The sequence below is a fragment of the Gordionus sp. m RMFG-2023 genome, chromosome 4 (assembly GCF_954871325.1).
Source record: "Gordionus sp. m RMFG-2023 chromosome 4, tfGorSpeb1-WG-v2, whole genome shotgun sequence".
Classification (NCBI taxonomy): Eukaryota; Metazoa; Nematomorpha; class Gordioida; order Chordodea; family Parachordodidae; genus Gordionus; species Gordionus sp. m RMFG-2023.
In genome coordinates this window covers 2939733-2961304 of record NC_088778.1, presented here as the reverse complement: position 1 = coordinate 2961304, position 21572 = coordinate 2939733, and the positions used below count along the sequence as shown (strand labels likewise).

Below are 21572 nucleotides of genomic sequence, written 5' to 3'. Positions count from 1 at the left end.
AAGAAAGGATTAATACGAAATACATATAAAATAAAGATTTTTAAAAAAATAAAATTATTAGAATTTTTTTTCCTCGAGAAATTACATTTTCGTCATTCAAGCATAGCATATAATGTCGCAATGCATAATACATATTTATTTTTACATCTCATAAAAAAAAACAATACTTTATTATTGGGGGGGGGGGGGTTAATTTAAACCGCCAACTCTATTTTAAAATAGATTTTTTTTAGGTTCGAGCTAGTTATTTTTATTCGTTTAGACATAAATATATATTTATTCCGTATTAAAAGCTTTATTTCCATCCTCGAGTTGCTAATGTGTAAAACTAATAACTGGACCAATAATTAATTGCTAATCTAACATGAAATTCAGATAATCTAACAAACATTTTTAGTATCAATAAAAACAAGGGGATAACTATTTTTGACATGCTCTAAATCGCTAAAAATCATGCCTATAATCCCCAAATTTTTTTTTGAACCACGGGCGAATCAAATCTCACGCAAAAAAGTAATATGACAGTAAAAAATAGACACGTTATCTTTTGCTTAGATATTCATGACGAAATAAAACTATTAAAAACATCATAAAATTAATGTTCTTGCCAAGTAATCTTCATCGGAATTAATTTTTCACACCTGGCTCAAGATTAAAAAAAAATTTAATCCGGCATGCTACTTAACAAAAATTTTGTTTATTTGTCCTGATAATCCCGACCTAGCCCGAATTGATATAAATGTAAAGAAAAATGTTCCACAAATAAAAAAATATAGGCGCCTTGTTTCTTGCAAGAATTTTAAAATATATCAATTTATTTCACAAAATGGAATGATATCATATTTAAAAAAGCCCAACCAGCCCCAAATTTTTAGACGTCAGCCTGGGATTTGCGGATGTCTAGTTCTTACACTGAGGGAAATCTCGGAAAAATAGTCCTTTAAACTCACGTTAGCAATGTATCCACCCGTGGTATACTTTTATTTTCTATAATTAGAATAATTAATAATGATATATTAAGCAATAATATAATATTCTGGGTGTTATTTACAAATAGGTCCATATAAGAATTTAAACTTTAAAAAAATATATGTTATCCTGAGGTTGTGCCTTGAATTTTAATCCCCAATAATGCTTCCAATTGCTGATGGGTTATTTGAAAAACCATTGGAGAATTATTGGCGTTATCTTGATCATTATTATTTTTAAGGCTAGAAATAATGGCTTGCTGCAAGGGGCTATCATTAGCTTGATCGCAACTTACATTAATTGTGGTATTACCTCCATCTAGCATTAGTTTTTGATTATCATAACTTAAATTTGATGTGTTTAAGTTGGGTGAATTAAATGTCTGATTAGTGCTATTTTTATAGGAAGTAATTACATTTTTTCGACTAGTGGGGCTTTCATCTCCCAATATACTTGACAACATTGTGCTAACATTTTCATTATTTCTAATAATTTCTTTATTTTGATTATTTGCGTGTGATAGATTTTGGGAAGTGGAGTGATTTAATAATGTTGGTATAGAACTTATATTTAAGTTATTGCTGTTTATCGCGTTCAATTGATTATAGGTCATGTTTAAATTTGGGTTAGGCACATTATTCACGGGAACTTGATTCACGGGAACTTGAAAATAATATTGTATTTGAGGAGTTTGAGTGAAGGAGGGTTGGTTATTGACAAGTGAATTGAATGTAGAATTATTTTCCTTTTGATGAGAAAAATTAAGAGAATATTAAAAATAAAATATTCATAAATAAACAAATAATAAATGCGCCGCACAACATAAAAGAAATAGATACCCACAAAATTATTTTAAATTCTGTAACAATATATAAAGATAATGCACACTAATTATTTGCCAATCTTAAAATGATGTCGTTATAAAGTTGTAGATAACTTTTTAGGTATCAGCAATTGTGGAATACAAAACGTTAAAACAATATTTTATTAAGAAGGAGATGTTAGAATTAGCTTGGTTCAAAATTAAATCAGCCAAATTTTAAAAAACTTGCTCATTCTGATTCCCTCCAATTTGTTTATTAATATTCATTCCATAATTTAAAATACACATGAAACAAAATATAGTTAGAGATATAAATAGTTATATATATATGTATGTAAGCTCATAAAAAAGATGAATAGATGTTTGCCCTTCATCTTTATGTATAATGGCATATGTTCGTCTGGTATAGCAGCTGAAAGGCTGTCATCTAAAATGTGTGTTTTCACAATTTGTCAATCGAGGAGGGATCTACACCTCTTTTTCGAATTTTTTTTCTAAAAACAGGCCAGTCACTCACCAATGATTGTCTTAGATACATGTTATACATCCATTTATTTTTTCATATCTAAAAATCGCATTAATATTCGAGTGAAATGACGTTATATTTATTAATATTTGAGATTCTACTGAATTTGAATAAAATTTAGCTTCAATTTTTATCTGAGAAAACAAAAAAAGTAGAAAATTTAGCCTTCCCGGTATTGTACGCTTTTTATTGGATAAAACTACACATATATATAAATTTAAGATAAAATGGTTTTTGCAAATGCCAAAATAAGAATAAAAATTAATTTTAATTAAAATACTGAGAATATGCAAAAAACTTTTTAGTACATTTGTTGTAAATTAGCCCTGACCATTTAAAGTTTGACAGTAAGAGTTCATTCCATATCAAACCAATCACTTTACAATTCGACCATCTCAGATTTTGCTAAAATTTGATATATACAAGTTAATGAGGTGTCGTAATTGACTAATCCAAAATATTAGCCCTTTAACTTCAGTAGAGCCGGAGAAAGTAGCGTAGCTCTGCTTGGTCATTGAAAAAAATGATTTTTTAAAATTGGGATAACGTTAATATTAGACGCACTATATATATATCCATTATGGCTTATTTTATATTCCTAAGTAAACTCTTGCACGTATTTTGAAAAAAATTCTTATTTTTTTTCCCAGAGTTCCGATATTTTGTAAAGAGTACATAAAACTGTTCATATAAATATTTTCAGGGTGGTGAAGAAAAGTTTAAATAGAAAAAATGCTTAAAATAAAATGATCGCAAAATGGCGCTAATATTTTTAACCCAAAATTTAATTTTTGAATATATGTGATAATATAATATTTATTGAATAAAATCGCATTTTGGCATAAAGATAAAATTTTGGCTAAATAGCGCTAGTAATTTAAAATAACTAATTATGGTTAATAGGTTATATAGCCATATCCCAATCGCTGGAACATAAAACGTGCTTATTTCATTACAAAAAAAATTAATAAATTTTACAAAAATTTACTTTTAATCCGAGTGTTAATATATTTATTTCCGTTGGGTTTACAAATCAATATAAAAACAGGAAAAATTTCATAAATTTGTGTTATCAGGTGGATTTTGCTATCCTAGTGACATTTCCTTGCTACTGCACATGGGGATAGTGTTTGCAGTGGAGTATGGGGAACTGTTAAACGCCTGGCGGTGCAGATCAGTTTACAATGACCTTATGAAAATAATAAAATCTGTGATTTCTTCAAATTCGCCGAGGAAAATATTAAAAAATTTCATTTTTCCAATATATTCCATGAATGAGCAAAAACTTTTAAAGGAAGAGTTATCAAAACTCTTTCCATTCCTGCAATAAAAATTCATGCAGTGTATCCTGTTAAAACCATATAGTAAAATATTCAAAATCGAATAGGAGACATATCAACCAACAATATTAAAGGGTATTTAGCTTGTTTTAATGATAATGAATGGAGGGTGGAATATATTCAAGCGATTATAAGTGCTGATGAAGGTAATATTTCTACCCCTAATGGACCTTCCCTGTACATTTATTATTCATAAATACCTGATATTCTTACGAAGAATGATATTCTAACTGTCGTCAACTTTTTGTCCACTATATGAAGAACTTATAATTTAACTAATAAAGAATCCAAAATGACCTACAAATTAAATTTACGGAAATCTATATCACTAAGTATCTATACTTTAAGCAATTTCACCATGAGTTAATTCAATAAATATTATAGAATAAATATTACGACTGATATATTTTACAAAAATTAAGTTTTTAGCCATTTTAAATTACTTGCGCTATCTAGCGGGAATTTTATTTTTGTGGAAAAATGAGATTTTATTCAATAAATAATATATTATGGAATATAGAAAAATGTGGATTGACTTATATTTTCAACAATTAAGTTTTAAACTGTATAAAATTATTAACGCCATCTAGAAGCAATTATATTTTAAGCATTTTTTCTTACTTATCAATTTTTTTTTACCATCCTGAAAATTTTTATAATTCATCATGATAATCTTTACAAAATATCTGAAATTTGAGGAAATAATCTTTTTTCATCCTACATAACAATATTTTGACTTTTTAATCAAATTTTTAACTTCAATTTAAAAAAATATTAATTAAAAGTTAATTTTATCCAAAATACATGCAAGAGTTTACTTAATGTTATAAAATGTTCCATAACAGATATATATATGCATCTAATATTAAAGTTATCCTAATTTTAAAAATGATTTTTCCCAAAAAATGAGCAAGCAGAGCCACTTTGAGACCATATATCTCATGTTATGGTAATTAAGGAGGCTTATTTTGGATTCGTAATCAACACTTCATTAATTTATATACCAAATTTTAATAAAATTTAAAATTGCCAGGTTGTAAAGTGATTTATTTGATATGGAATGCCCCTTAACTCCAACTCTGTTACATGCCAAATAGCCATGAGATAAGGCCCAGCAATGGCAACTTTTATTCCAAAATCATCTTCATGGCAGCAAAGAGTATTTAAATTTTCGCGATTCTTATATTAAAATCCTGCGCCATCTGAAAATTTGAAATTTTTTTTAGAGGCTTTGAGATTTTTCTGTTAAGTGACACATGTATTATGAATGATATTCTGATGTAACTTAAATGACTAAATTAAATAAGTGTCTTGCAATAACAAAAGTGAATTAAACTTGTGCTAGTAAAATCCTTGAAATTCTCCTTCATTTAAATTCATTTTTCACACCTTTGAGGTGCTGTATCTAGGGATGTAAATTTCCCAGGAAACTATATTTCGGGGAAAAACGGGAAAATAACGGGAAGCTATCTTTTTTATAATACTTTACAGGTTAATATTGATTTTTTTAAATGTTTTATTGTAAATATATAGATTATAAACATTATAATTAAACAAATATGAATTAATTTTAACTAATTTATGATTACTTTACATGTTTTATTTGAAAATATTAAATATAGACTATAAATAATATTAAAACAATTAATTTTGAGTAGGTAATTATCTTCGTTTAAAGATGAAAATGATTCCAGATCAGAGCTTGAAATTCTGGTATCCAACTATTTGTCAATTTCAGAAATTTCCTTTCCCATAAAATGTAGATTGGCTCTTATATAAACTAATTTTCGAACCTTGTCATTTTTTATTCTATTTATAGATTTCGAAAGAATATTTCCAAAGGGTGCCCCGGTTACGGTGGTACGTTTTTCTTTTTTTTATAAAAAAAAGTATATACTCAAAGTTTAAAAAATTAAAATATATCCTTACCTTGAAAATAAAATAATCAAAGAATTTATCCGTCTTTTCTTTCGATTTTTTTTGTAAAAATAAAAAGTAAAGGAATTACTTATCAAATTCGTCGTTCGATATTGGAGATGATAAAAGGACAAATAAAATTTTTTGACTTTTCTTTTCGATAGTCCAAATTTTATCCAAATTTACAAAATTATAAAAGGTAAAAAAATAAAATAAAATATATATATGGTGAATTCCATATCAAATCAACCAAAAAAAGTCGATTCTCAACCCGACCCTCTTCAATTTTTCTTAAATTTTGCATAATGGTAGTATAAACTATAACTAAGAAAAAAATGAAATTTTACCTCCCGACAAGGTTTACTCGCTAAGATATGGGCGTTTAAAGCGCGGAAAAATAGTACATTTTTGACAAAATGTGCCTCATTTATTTTCAAATATCTCGAGAAATAATTAAGTTAGAAAAATAATTTAAATTTTATTATGTAGCTTAATAATAGTTCTTTAATATGACATAAAAATAAATATGATATAAATTTGATGAATGTCCAAAACCGGATGTATAAAACCGGAAATGGCCATAGAAAAAAAAGGTATTTTTTTTTTCAAAATTTTTTTTCCGTAGATAGATATAACACTGCTTTATATTTGTGCCAAATCCTAGCCTGGGATAAAAAAGGGTCTAGGAGTTATGACTCTTTATATGGCTTAAATTGATCAAAAATATCTTCATTTAATGAATACTTATGAAATAATGTTTTTTTTTAAAATTATGTCTAAATGATAGGCCCTAACTTTTTTTTATTTTTAATTGTTAACATGTTGTGACTGAAAATTACTTGACAAAATAATTCTAAACCAATTTATAACTTTATTTTTCTGAAATGCATAATTACATATAATATAATAATTCATAATTATGTTTACAATATATCATATATTAAATTATCTAAAGAATTGGTATAAATTTTGACTTTAATTTTATTTTCATCAAGGGGAATATAAGCATGGTATTTTTGTGTTCCCGGAATTCTTTTTGCTCTCAAAAATCTGCTTTCTAGATGATTTTCCATATTATTGTATTCATTAATGTAATTTACTCCATGTATATTATTTGTTGCAAAGTCGAATAAATCCATTGGTGTCAAAATATGGTTTTGATATGGCAGTTGCAAACTAGCTCGAGCTGCTAGCCGTTTTGTAATACCTCCTAAACTGTCGCACGGACTTATTCCATGAGCTGTAGCAAAAAAATGCCACTCGGCCTTTATACCAAAATCACATTCATGATTATAGAGATTTATGAAATTTTTTTTATTTTTATATTGGATTACGGCCCCAATCAGAAAAATAATAAATTTTGGTCAATGTATCAAATCTTTCTTTTAAAAATAAAATCATTTTAGTTTGAAATAAATAAAAGGCACAGACATTGTGCTTTAAGCAATCTGATATCACCACTAAACTTATATGTTTTATAGTGTTGTCCTGACGATAATAAATGATAAAAGGGTGAATAGTGGACTGATTATTTGTCCAATGAAATCCCTGTGCATGGTCTTGCACTAAAAATGCATAATTTTCCGAAAAGTCAGCAATAACTAAGTATTCGCCAACATTTAAATTAGATTTTAAATTGTTTTGAAATAATGATTGTTGTGATGCTACAAATGAATGTGGAATCAAATTGTCTAATTTCTCAATTAAATAATCTAGGAATTTATAAGCTGATTTTGTCAGCGTTTCGAGCGTAGTTCTATCAACTACCAACCATTGTTTAAATGATATATAATCTATTGAATTCGTATCAAATAATATAATAAGTCTTTCTTTTATTTGGGATGATCCAGGACAAAATTTACATTTATTGAAGTAACATCCAGGCTGGGCAGGATTGCAAAGACTTTGTGCAATACAATGTTTATAATCGTTTATTGGAGGATAATTATAATGATCATTATTGTTTGTAAGCTGTTTTAATTTTCCCCCTATTAAAATAAGCTTAAAATTTTGGTGTAGTGTGCAGATACACATGGTATGTGTACCTGGACCACCTGCTAAAACACAGTTTTTGGGTCGTAAGAATGCAAATCTATTCACTCACAATATGTTAACAATTAAAAATAAAAAAAAGTTAGGGCCTATCATTTAGACATAATTTTTAAAAAAACATTATTTCATAAGTATTCATTAAATGAAGATATTTTTGATCAATTTAAGCCATATAAAGAGTCATAACTCCTAGACCCTTTTTTATCCCAGGCTAGGATTTGGCACAAATATAAAGCAGTGTTATATCTATCTATAGAAAAAAAATTTCGAAAAAAAAAATACCTTTTTTTTTCTATGGCCATTTCCGGTTTTATACATCCGGTTTTGGACATTCATCAAATTTATATCATATTTATTTTTATGTCATATTAAAGAACTATTATTAAGCTACATAATAAAATTTAAATTATTTTTCTAACTTAATTATTTCTCGAGATATTTGAAAATAAATTAGGCACTTTTTGTCAAAAATGTACCATTTTTCCGCGCTTTAAACGCCCATATCTTAGCGGGTAAGCCTTTTTGGGAGGTAAAATTTCATTTTTTTCTTAGTTATAGTATATACCATCAGTATGCAAAATTTAAAAAAAATTGAAAGGGGTCGGGTTGAAACCTTGGTTGATTTGATATGGAATTCACCATATAAATAAAAGAGTAATAAGATAAAAAATAGTTTTTCATCAAAATCTTTCAATTTCTACGTTAGGATGTTTTGTTTCATAGCTTTTAACATACCGCACTGCATAATTATTGATAAGATGTTGAGGGAAATGGGAGGATGCAGTAGATTCTCTTATGTCCGAAATAATAGGACGAATGAAATTCACTTTTACTTTAAAACCCTCCTAGAGATGATCAATACTTATATGTCTCTTAATGGAAAACCTTACGTTTTTGATGAAAATAAATTCATTTTTATATTTTGTGCAATTACGGAATATTAGAAATTAAATGTTAAATCTTAAATATCTTTGCAAACATTATACGCTTTATATATTTGACATACTACATTTATAGGGTATAGAAAATTTTCCCTATGTTACGTTATTAAATAAAAATTTACGCGATGCTTAACAGACAGTCTATAGAATATTAATAAAAAATTTTTAATTTTCCTTCATAACTTAAAGTAGTATGAAATTCTTTGTGACGAGTCAAGTCTAGATATTTATAGATAATTCAAATTAAAACTTAGTGGACTAAATCCTCTTTACGAATTTGAATAGCTTACAAAAACAATATTAAAGTCTTTTAACTGTGCTTTAGAACATATCGACGTAAATTGGTCTACAATCTCAATTGGTAAGCTACATAGTAGTGTCCTAACTTTAGATGAGTCTGACCCAATATGTCCATCAAAATAAGTTTCAATTAAGTTAATGTAAGTTTCCGACAATTTCCCTGAAAACACGGGAAATTTAGGAACATATTGAGTCTGCGTAAGAATTAATTTATCATCCATGTTAAAATTTTATTTAAATAAGGTAAACTTTCAATTTTTAAAATCGTAAAAGCAAAATATGCATTTAGTCCATTAAATTCAAATTTGAGTTGTATACAAAATTTTAATCAAGAGAATGTGGTCCATTAAGTTTCGATATAGTTTGTCTATAAAAATTTTAATTCAAATTCGTAAATAGGATTTAGTCCACTAAGTTTTAATTTGAATTATCTATAAATATCTAGACTTGACTCGTCACAAAGAATTTCATACTACTTTAAGTTATGAAGGAAAATTAAAAAAATTTTATTAATATTCTATAGACTGTCTGTTAAGCATCGCTTAAATTTTTATTTAATAACGTAACATAGGGAAAATTTTCTATACCCTATAAATGTAGTATGTCAAATATATAAAGCGTATAATGTTTGCAAAGATATTTAAGATTTAACATTTAATTTCTAATATTCCGTAATTGCACAAAATATAAAAATGAATTTATTTTCATCAAAAACGTAAGGTTTTCCATTAAGAGACATATAAGTATTGATCATCTCTAGGAGGGTTTTAAAGTAAAAGTGAATTTCATTCGTCCTGTTATTTCGGACATAAGAGAATCTACTGCATCCTCCCATTTCCCTCAACATCTTATCAATAATTATGCAGTGCGGTATGTTAAAAGCTTTGAAACAAAACATCCTAACGTAGAAATTGAAAGATTTTGATGAAAAACTATTTTTTATCATATTACTCTTTTATTTATATATATATATATTTTATTTTTTTTACCTTTTATAATTTTGTAAATTTGGATAAAATTTTGACTATCGAAAAGAAAAGTCAAAAAATTTTATTTGTCCTTTTATCATCTCCAATATCGAACGACGAATTTGATAAGTAATTCCTTTACTTTTTATTTTTACAAAAAAAATCGAAAGAAAAGACGGATAAATTCTTTGATTATTTTATTTTCAAGGTAAGGATATATTTTAATTTTTTAAACTTTTATTATATACTTTTTTTTTAAAAAAAAGAAAAACGAAATCGGACGCTGCACTTGTTGGTGGTACTGATAAAATTCGCATGGCTAGAGTCTATATGTATCTTGCCTAGCCCAACTCGTTGGGCAGGTATAGTTTTGATGATAAATAGTTTGTTAAAAAATAAAGATATTATGCAGGAAATGGCAATTCTTGATATATTTAATGATCGAGATAAGAGACTTACCCTTCTCAATAATGATCGGTTTTTAAATGATCTAATGCAACTACACAAATAGAGATAGTGGAAGGGGATAAAGACAATTTATCTGATGTCCCTCAACATTTAATCATATCAGGGAGACATTTAAAGATTATAAAACAATATCAAATCTATTGTCGCAAAGCGAGATTTCAGAAATTGATCAGTTTATTAAAAGCCGAAAAAAATTTTGATGTCGGATGCTGCTCATATATTTGACCCAAAGTTTTGCGGATTTAATTTAAGAGACAATGAAGTTGCAAAGGGGTTGGATATTATTAACCGATTTTCTGGATATCTAGATATCGATATTGCAAGAGTAATGAGAAACCTATCCAAATATCGTGCAAAGGAAGATTTTTTTTAATATGGCAAGTCTTTGGCAAGACACATCATTTACAGATCAAGTGAGTTGATGGAAAGGTTAAATACTTTTATATTACTGTAAACAATGACCTAACTCTTTTTCTAATCTTAAAATTGTGTTATTCAATATTTTATTAGGTCTATGTTGCAATCAATACTATTGACCTTAGCCATACAAATTTTATCAGTACCACCAACAAGTGCAGCATCCGAAAGAATATGGTCCTCTGGAAATATTCATTCTAAATCTAGAAATAGAATAAAAAATGACAAAGTTCGCAAATTAGTTTATATAAGAGCTAATCTACATTTTAGACAAATTGCTGGATCCCAGAATTTCAAGCTCTGATCTGGAATCATTTTCATCTTCAAACGAAGATAATTAACTACTCAAAATTAATTGTTTAAATATTATTTATAGTCTATATTTAATATTTCAAATAAAACATGTAAAGTAATCACAAATTAGTTGAAATTGATTCATATTTGTTTAATTATAATGTTTATAATCTATATATTTTTAATAAAATATAAAAAAACTGTAAAGTATAAAAAGATAGTTTCTCGTCATTTCCCCAAATTTCCTGGGAACTTTCCCCAAAATATAGTTTCCCAGGAAATTTACATCCCTAGCTGTATCCAGTGAACCAGGTCTGCTAATTTTTCACCTATCTTAATAATTCCAGAAATTTTAAACAATTTTAAAGGGGGGGGGGGTAGATAGAAAATGTGCCTTTATGATTGATTTGACATGGAATGATCCTAATACAAAATTTAACATCAGAAATAGAACAGTCCATAATTCACCAAGGCAAAAGTATATCCAATTTAAAAGAATAATTCATTAAAAATATCAAAACTATACTTATAAAAAGAATTTATATGGTGATAATACTGTATATCCAATATCTAAAGTGATATCCACTTATCCTCTATAAAATTGCTTAGTGATTTATAGATAGATTTGCTTTGCAATCCTATTACCTATTAGCTTTCCTGATTCAAAAATAGCCAAAAAGATTGTATGAAGAAAAATAAAAACCATTTTGAATATCAAAGACCCTACTACTAAGGTAGATATTTCTATCTACAGATTTGAAGGAAAATAATCCATTTTATTTATCAATGGATGCCTCAAATAATATATATCAAGACATTTCCAATAATTCTGAGCTATTCTAATAAAAAAACTAGTGTCAATTCATCTAAAATATCATCAAACTTGGAGATATCGGATATTGAATCCATGCTTGGCAGAACCTTGATTTAAAACACAAATTATTTATGTGATAAATAATAATAAATTCTAAAAAAATATGGATGATTTATATTGTATATTGATTTTACAATACTTTGTAATTCATTAAAATAATTTTTAGAATTGTGGTTAAATTTTTTCAATTATTGTTTGAAAAAAATCTGACAACCCTGTTAACTTATTTTAAAGTTGCATTAACATTCCTAACTAGTGATGTTTTAAAAATTAATTGCTGAGCTTCCCAATTCCAAGATATAAACATTAATAACTAGATCATTTTAAGATAGATAAAAATATTGATGAAGATATATATATATTATAGTGTATAATCCATAATTATATCTTTTAAATAAAATATTAGTGACATCACTGATTCCTGATTATTTAGGGTTGTTTAAAATTTACTGTTTTTAATTTAAGGAATACCCTGTTAAATATTTTATCAACCCTTTGCACCTCTTCTGATACCTTTGATAATACTATTATTTATAAAATAAAATGTACCTTTTTTACAGACATTTTAATTTCTTCTCTTGGAACAATATCAATGAGAAAATCAAACTGATCATATCTACTAGCTGCTAATGCTATATCACTTTTCTTTGTACAAATATTAAATCTTCAAAAATATCACATATGTACTTGTAAGGTTCTTCTTTTGTTTTCTTCCGTGCACCACCAACCCCTCATTGTTATCTCACTAATAAATAACTCAGCTGCCTTAGCAAATAATATAGGTACCTCTGCACTTATCATCTATAATTTTTTATTAATAATTCAAAATGTCTTGAATATAATATACCTTAACATTTTCATCAAGTTTCATAATTTTTTTAATTCTGGCTAAAGGTAGGTCTTGGATTCTTAAATGTAAATCTCTCTTGAAAAATTATATAAAAAATTAAATAATGAAACATTTTATACCATATTAATGTTATCAACAATCTTCGATTGTTTTTCCCAAAAATTTTCATGGATCTTTTGCTGTGATTCAGGATCTAAAACTGAATATTCTGACATAAAATTATCGCTCTCTTATCTCTCAATAAAATTGTGTTTTTATATAAAATAAACTTGATTGAAAATTTGTGACATTTAATAAATTTTTATAAATATTCACGTGATTTATATCTAATTATAACTCTCTAATGCTACGAATGTATAAAAAATGCCGGGTACATTACTAGGTAATACAATTGTTTAAAATAGGACCATTTAAATAGTTTTTAAATCATAAAAATAGAGTACTTTAAATGAAAACGGTCAATTTTCTATTATAAATATGTATCTGTTATTTAATAGTTAATTGTGGTGTTCCAGTAGATAGTATTGTATTTCAAATCTCTTTGAATCATAATTACATATTTTTCAATAAATTTATTCGTATCAAAGTAGTATCATAAATCACATTTTTAAATATAAATCTATATAAAATTCAAAAACATCTTTTCTTTTATATATCTCAGTAAAATAGAATACTTATTAAATAATAATTGATCACCGAAGTTTTACGCAATAATAATATAAATAAAATGTAACTTAAACGATGATATAAACTAAAATAAAAAAAAATACAAATTGTAATGTGATAAAATATATATAAAACTAAAATGTTTTAAATTACGCTATGAGGCATAAAACTTTAATATATTTATATACAACAGTATCAATACAAATCATCAGGTATTAATAAACCTTTCCCGCATGAAATATAAGTGAATATCGCTTATTTTCTTATATTAGAAACCAGGGGCATCACTAGCTTTTACAATCGCAGGGTGCTCAAAATATATTTTAAAATCATTTTTAAAATTATCTTACCTTTTTTTTTTAAAAACAAACATTATCCTAAATTACCTTTTTTTAGTGGTATAAAAATTTCAAAATTTTGAAATATCTCTTCAAATTTTTTAGGTGGCTCGAGCTCCAGGGCGATAACCTCCTCTAGTGAGGCTACTGAGAAATTGAAATAGCGTGCTACCTGCTATTTGTGTTCAACAACGATTTGAATTGTTTTTTAATAAATAAATCACTACTTAAGTCCAGGCAATAATTATATCTATATTATATAGAAAGAACCCACTTTCATAATATATCTTAATATTACTTTAAACTGGTTAGAATATAAAATATCAATTTTGAAAAAAATTTGCAAAAAATATTGAAATAATTTTGTTCTAATAGGAAATGCTTAATAAAATATTTAAAAAGAATTTATTAATTAATAATGTGAAAGTTCAAAACTTTAGTGGACCATTTTACTATACTAAATAAAACCGATGATGGACCTAGAATATTTTAATTGTGAGTTATCAACGTTTTTATTCAAAACGGGATATTTTTAAAAATAAATTTTATAAATGATATTCTCCATTAGTAAATTATTTTAACACCAAAATAAATTGCGAAAAATTAGTATACCAATCTTGAAAGAAGTTTATATAACTAATAAATAGAATAATAAATTTTTTTTTATGAGTTTAGGTTTCCACTTTAAGCTAAATAGATCATTGTTTAAGCCAATATTTTTTGAGACAATATATTTTCTGGGAAATCAATGTTTCAATATTCATAATTTAAACTTATTAATGTGTGGGTCTATTCAAAAATGAATTATAATGATCCTATATTATATGATTCACATGAATGATTTATTTGCACTTATTTTAATCCTCAATGCATTCTGTCATTCACCATGTCCACCATTTGGTTGCATTTCTTAGATCTTCTCAAATCACTTTCTTATATTATTTCTACTATCATTTTCTTAAAATATATCCTACCCCTCTTCTTACTGAATGTAATCTATCTTCCGTCATCTTATCTCAAATTGACATGATCATCAAAGTGTCTCTGATGACTTAGTTCTTCCCATTTTTAGATTTACCTAGTAACCACTTGAACTTTCACATTTTTATTACAAACATTACAGTGTCCTCTGCTTTTCGGACAACTTAGAATTCAAGTTAATAAAATAAAACGGTATAATCACAATAATCAAATAGTGCATTAATAGTACTCATTGCATTTAAATGAATCGAATAATTTACTATTTGTAATACTTGCAAACAATATATAATTTATTCAGAACTAAATGTGTTTAAAAATTTAATGGAATTTCAATTTCAATTATAATAATTTATCAACTTATTTTTTGATTCATACTAGGGTTTAAAATATTTATTTATAGATTAAAACTTCTCTAAATAAGTTTTAGATAAAATTCAGAGTGAGGAATATATTTTTGTTAAATAGTGATTATACCTTTCGGTAAATTTTATATTAACATAATTGTTAAATAATAGAGATTATACCTTTCGGTCAAAAATTTATATTAACCTTTTTTTTATATATATCATTTTAATGTGACATTTGATAATTCACTTAACATTGTTTTTTTGATATATCAATTTGTATTGTTTAAAAAAATAAAAATGTAATTTATTATAATGAAAATTGAAATTATTATAAGAAAATAAAATAAAATTATAACCTATATAAAATGATTCTCAAATATTAATGTGGATATGAACACAATTTTTAAAAAAGCATCATTTTGCTTAAGTAAATAAGGATATTATATAAATAAACAATAAAATATTAGTTAAAAATTTTATTTATTTTTATTTTATATTACATTTTTATTTTTTTATAAACCAATTATTTGAATATTCGAATAATTTAATATATTTAATTCGAAAAACTGTTTAAGCGTAAATAATTAATTTATTATTTAAATTTGTTACTATTCGATTAATCTAATATTTTATTTATTTTAAAATATTATTATTTTCCAAAAGATATCCTGTGTCAATAACTATAACATTTTACAATAATTATTATCAATCAACGATACTTTTAATACATTCCATAAAATTTATGATTTTGTGTAATATTTCTTACACATTTTTTATTATTCCTTAAATTAAATATTTAGTATTACAAAATTTATGCATTTTATTTACAAAAAAAATGATTAATTTCCATTATCAATTCATAAAATCTGCTTTATAATATATATCAAATATGTTAAGTATTTTATATCAATTTTTAAATTTGCACGGGATGAATTACACAAATCATAATGGCAGCATTCGAGATTGGGATCCTCTAAACATCGCTTTATATAAAATATTTAATTTTATTACATACATAATATCTTTGTAAGTGAATATCTACTAAATATTTATTAATTTTTATTTACTATAAAAAAAATTAATGGCGTACTACTTTCCATCTTACATAAAAATTTTAGCATTTCTTTTTTATTTTACCAAAGCTAATCCTCTTACTACTGTCGAAACACGGGAATCTGTATATCTGTAGCAAATGCCTTCGCCTAAAAAATTAATAATAATATAAATTTATTTGTCAGTCGAAAACTTCTATTAGCCGATTTAAAAAATAATGCTGCTAAATCAAGATTACAAGCGTTAAATGTACACATATTTATGATAAACGGTTCAAACATATTTTCATCAAAAACGAGGATGACATATTTTATCTAAAATCTAGCATTTCGATTATACTAAATATGATCTTATATCTTATCGTCTACATAAGCGTGGGGGGGGGGGGAGGGGGAGGTAAGAACAGTTTGCATTCATTTTCAGGGGAGATTGGGGGGTAGGCTTTAATTGAGAGTAAGGTATATTAGAGTGGTATTTTTACATTTTTAAAATATTTATGGATATTATACTACTTAATTATTTATGATTTAATTGTAGACCTATTATAATATAAATAGATTTCTAAATATCGACCAATATTATATATATTAGTCACTATTTTTTAAATAAACTTATATCTATTGTAATGTAATTTAAAAGGGTTAAACATTCTATCGCTAACACATATTCATGGTAAACAAAATTAATAATGCATTTATCGTAAATGAGAAAGTTTTAAAACTCCTATTCACAATTTTTTGATAGTTGGTTTAGTGTATTGATAATTTAAGTTATTATTTTTAAAATAAATGAAGGGAGTACCATTATAATTAAAAATGTGTGAGCAAATTTATTTTTAGAGGGGTATGTATAGGGTTTAAGGTGGGACTTGCTTTCAGTGAATATCTTGTCATGTAGACGCTGTTTTAATCTGAAATTATATACCTTCAACAATTCTAGCTTTTCTTTTGAAAGGAGTTTGACATGTTCCCACATCTAAAATAATTTGAGTTTTGTTATTAAAAAATATAAAGTATATTGCAAAGTTACGATTTTTAAACTTAAATACCCTTTAAATTTATAACCTTGAGAAATCTGCATGGTACCGTATCATTTTACATTAGAAAAATATTTCGCTCCACACACAACACTCGAAATGTTTAAACAACATATTGCTATAGACAATTATTTAAAGAGAATTTTTTTTAATATGAATGATCTATAATTCAAATTTTAATGAAAAAAAAATATAAATTCAAAAAAATGCAGCACGGCTAAGGGCGTTCAGTTAGTAAATCCTAAAGTCCTGGAATAAGGTTTAGATAAAATAACTCAATTTGAGTCGATTTTTAAAAACGGCTAAATCAATATTTTAGTCAGAAAAATATTGCAAAAGCCTCTAGATTTTGTTAATAGAGCCCTAACCTTTGTGCCATCTATAACCAAAAATCTTCAGGCTTGCCTAATATTGTTTTCCGGCTAAAATACTGAGTTTGCCGTATTTAAAAATGAGCTCAAATCCAGCCGTTTAACAACACTAGATTCCCCCCTACCCTCCTCATTAAATAATGGCTATGTTTATGGTCGAAAAGTGATAATTTACGAATTTGAAATAGTTTTAAAATGAAACTATGTAAGTCTGAAATAATATTTTACAAAAAAAAACAGCCTATGTATAAAAAGGTAATTAAATAACTCACTTTCGAATGATCCGCAGTGATAACATTTTATTTCATGAGAATAATTTATCATCATACCGAGGTAGATTACAAGGAATATCTTAAAATATTTATTTATTTTTTTTAAAGAAAGATAAAAATATACACGACCTATTGTATATTTTTTTTTTACTTTGATAGTCAAAAACATTGCGAATAAGTTAATTTTTTTTAGTAATGATTGTTAGTTTGTTATATAATAAAATAAATTTGTTTATAAAGATAGTTTCAACAATGATCAAATTTATAAAATGAATTGTGATTTTTAAATATCTACAAATCAACGATTAAATTATTTGTTTTTTTTATCAAAAAAATACCTATCAACTAAACATGTTTGATCATCGGCATAACCAGGATTCTGCTAAGGACTAAGGAGGGAGAGAAAAGCAGTAGTATTAGATGGGGTTTTTTCGTCATGAATTTAACCTAGTTCAGGTTTTTTACCTTGTAAAATTTAATCAAACAATTTTGAGCCTTTTACAAATATGTTTTTTTTTTACGAAAATTATTACCATTTATTTTTCTTTTAAGCTATCATTCTTAGAGAGTAAGGATAAAATAATTATTAGCTTGAAATCATATTTACAAAAACGAACAAATTTATGAATTTCCTATTATTTGGTTTCCTGATAAACGCCCAAAATATTTAATCAACCATTTGTATTTAAAAAAAAATTAAATTATATAATTATAGTTGCGTAAAATGAAAAAAAAAAGAAGGAATTATTATAAAATATTATACTAGACCGTTTGTCGACGATAGAAAGTTAAGGATTATTTCTTTAACATAAAGTTTTCTTGTTGCTGATTTCAAAATCGAATGCCTGAAAATCAATCATTCCAAAAAAAAATATATTTGACAAATGCAGAATCTACATTAGAAATAATTTACTAGAGACTAACCCCACCCCTTCCCTTCCTAAACCTATACCAACACCCCCTAAAAAATTTCCGTCGCCTTTGAAGGCAATATTTTTACTTATTATTTACGAATTTGTAATTATACTTGTAATCCCTTCATATAAATTTACAAATATTAATAATATAATTTATTAATGTTCTGCTACAAACTATCAAAAATTTTGTAAATGAAGGAATTCAAAACTTCTACACATTCACGATGAATGTATCATTATTAGTGAATTGTTTGGGATGAAAAAAAAATTATAATGAGCTATTCCTTTAGTGTTGATAAACGGTTCGATAGCCGATTTTTAAATACGGTTAACCCATTATTTTAGCTAGAAAAATATTGCCTAAACCTTGAGATTTCACTAATAGATGTCCAAACCTTTGTATCATCTGTGACCAAAATCTTCAGGCTTGCCTAATATTTTTCTGAACAAAATATTGAGTTAGCCGTTTTTATAGATCGCCTCAAATCGAGCCGTTTAACAACACTACAGGCCAGGCAACTTGAACAAAGATTCTTAATGGATCAAAGCAGGCCAGGCTTTGCAAACCTCCACTCTAAATTATGATAGTAAATTTTTATAAATAAATTGGATTTAAAATTCTATTAGGAAGGGGGGGGATATAAATTAGTGGTGTCGAATGCTCCTTCTTCCCTTATACCGTAATTACTTATTGCCATGATTTATTTGATCTCTCATTACAAGAGTTGATATATAAATGTATATAGATTTCAATTCTATAATTCTGTTTATTTTATTAATTTACAATCCTTTAACTGGTATAATAAAAATGCATCATAAGTAAGAATTAATTGTGGACAGTGGCGTAGCCACGAAGGGGGTTTTCGGGTTTGGACCCCTTCCAGAGCATAATTTTTTTTTTTAGATTATACTTTCAAAAGACTCAAAAGGGACTTTATATCAAATAAATACCATGAATATTTATATTTTCCTGGTTTTGATGTTTGTGGAAGGATATTATATTACTATTGAAAAGTCATTGAGAATAATCTACTAAATTATAATAACATATTATTGATGCATTTAAAAAACGAATTTAATATATATTATTGAAGATTGATCAATATTCTAGGACTTTTATAATATAAAAAAAAACAAATATGATTTTTAAGATAAACCCGGCCAAAGGCTGGGCAAAAGAAACGAAGGCCCGTTAAAGGGTGGACTGGGGGCAAAGCCTCCCAGACTTTTATATGTATGGACCCCCTCTAAGGAAAATTCCTAGCTACGCCACTGGTTATGGATATAGAAGTGAAGAAAATACATAAATATATGTTCAATCACATTAGATAGTAAAAACAATACACTCATAAATAATATGATTTAAATATAATCCATTTTACTCATTTTAATAATTCAAACCTAGAATATATGCAATTAATATAAAATTCAATGACAAGAAATATATATTTTTGCTATTGAATTATATTTTTTTTTCTCATTTTTTCTTTATCTTCAAAATTGATAAATTTGTCAATGCCATAACTAAACTTGTAATAAAGTATTGTACCATCAGCATCATCAAAAAGACATAATATAGTAGAGTTGTCTAAAAAAAATTTAAAAAATAAGTTAGTTATGTGTACTCAGGTCAAGTATATGCAGGGCTAACTGGGAATTTTTTCTTAAGGGAGAAGGGGGATTATTTGAGGATGGGACTAAATTTTTTTTATTAATTTTTTAATGTAGTTTTATCAGAAATTTTATAGTCAAACCCCAATTTGGACAAAGATTTATGCCCAACTTGAACAGCTGCCCAATCAAGACTTTATTTATTTATAAAATTTTTTTTGCGAACTCTTATATTCTTAGTGTAGCAAAAAGTGAGATTAATTTTTATTATTCATACAAATCCTGAACAAAATTAAGAATAAAATTATTATAAAATGGTTGTATATAAAATTAATAATATGAAATAAAATAAGATGTCATCCATGCTTATTTGATATAACATGCTAAGTTTTAAAGATTATTAGAGAGAGTTATATATATGGTGATTTAAAAAGTGTAGGTCCATTAAAGTAAAGATAATAATAATAATATGATTATGCTAATAATTAAAATATAAAATAGAATGTATATAATATGTATCATATATTAATTGATTTTAATATACAAATATATTTAAATCCTTTATAAAAAATTTACATGTCACACTGCCACCATAAAAAAATTAGCAGCAAGCCTGGTAACACAGCTCTTCTAAATCAGCAGCTTTCCCAGCATGGAGATAACTGCCAGCAGTTGCAGCATGACTGGGCATGCATAGGTCTAACTATAATATCATAAACTATTAAATTTTGCCTAAATTAAAAAAATTACACATTTTATAGTAAGGATATGTAAATTTGGAATAAAACTATATAAAACATTCAAAAACAAATAAAAATTAAATGTCAAAGGTAAATATAAAAATTAAATTTATTTATTGTTTCACCTGTATTAGCTATAAAAGAATTTTCCTCATGTTTTATTAATTGATTCATAATATTTTTTTCATTTTTGGCAAAAGGCAAGAATATGTGGAGTTTATTAGCTTCACAAGTTAACTGTGAATTTAGACATTTCTGAACGAGTGGGGGGTAGCCTGTAATAAACATAATATCAAAAATATCTGTTACCAGCTTCAAATCCCTCCATAATTTTGCTAACAAATAGATGATAAATAACTTTAAAAAATTAATAACGATGAGTTACCTCTTAAATCAGCTAAAACAATATTTGCAGTAAATGCACACATTGTAATAGATAGACATTTATCCAATAATTATAATATAAATAATTTTGAAGGAATAGCGAGCACACTGTACTAT

At 26.0% G+C, this 21572-nt stretch overlaps 1 protein-coding gene across 3 annotated transcripts; it reads right to left on the bottom strand.

Annotated features, from left to right (window-relative positions):
• Positions 1-763: 763 nt before the first annotated feature.
• LOC135928271 (nuclear transcription factor Y subunit gamma-like) lies at positions 764-12996 on the bottom strand. Of its 3 annotated transcripts, none has more exons than XM_065464686.1 (6): positions 12859-12996; positions 12737-12814; positions 12577-12690; positions 12439-12534; positions 1078-1714; positions 764-987 (listed from the first exon to the last, which is right to left on the bottom strand). In XM_065464686.1, exons 1-5 carry the CDS (start codon positions 12952-12954, stop codon positions 1094-1096), a joined length of 1005 nt encoding a protein of 334 aa, XP_065320758.1. In that variant the 5' UTR covers positions 12955-12996; the 3' UTR covers positions 764-987; positions 1078-1093. The 3 variants fall into 3 exon arrangements, with proteins under 3 accessions (XP_065320758.1, XP_065320757.1, XP_065320759.1); XM_065464687.1 differs by lacking the exon at positions 764-987 and adding an exon at positions 11899-11936 and having other exon boundaries at positions 1607-1714; XM_065464685.1 differs by lacking the exon at positions 764-987 and having other exon boundaries at positions 1001-1714.
• Positions 12997-21572: the final 8576 nt, after the last annotated feature.

Excerpts from the sequence above, each read along its gene's own strand:
- LOC135928271 (XM_065464686.1), bottom strand. The coding sequence starts at position 12,954 with ATGTCAGAATATTCAGTTTTAGATCCTGAATCACAGCAAAAGATCCAT. Across the intron at positions 12,535-12,576 it reads ACAAAAGAAGAACCTTACAA|AAAAGTGATATAGCATTAGC; the intron begins GTACATATGTGA and ends ATTTGTACAAAG. Across the intron at positions 1,715-12,438 it reads TTAAAATGTCTGTAAAAAAG|GAAAATAATTCTACATTCAA; the intron begins GTACATTTTATT and ends TCTCATCAAAAG.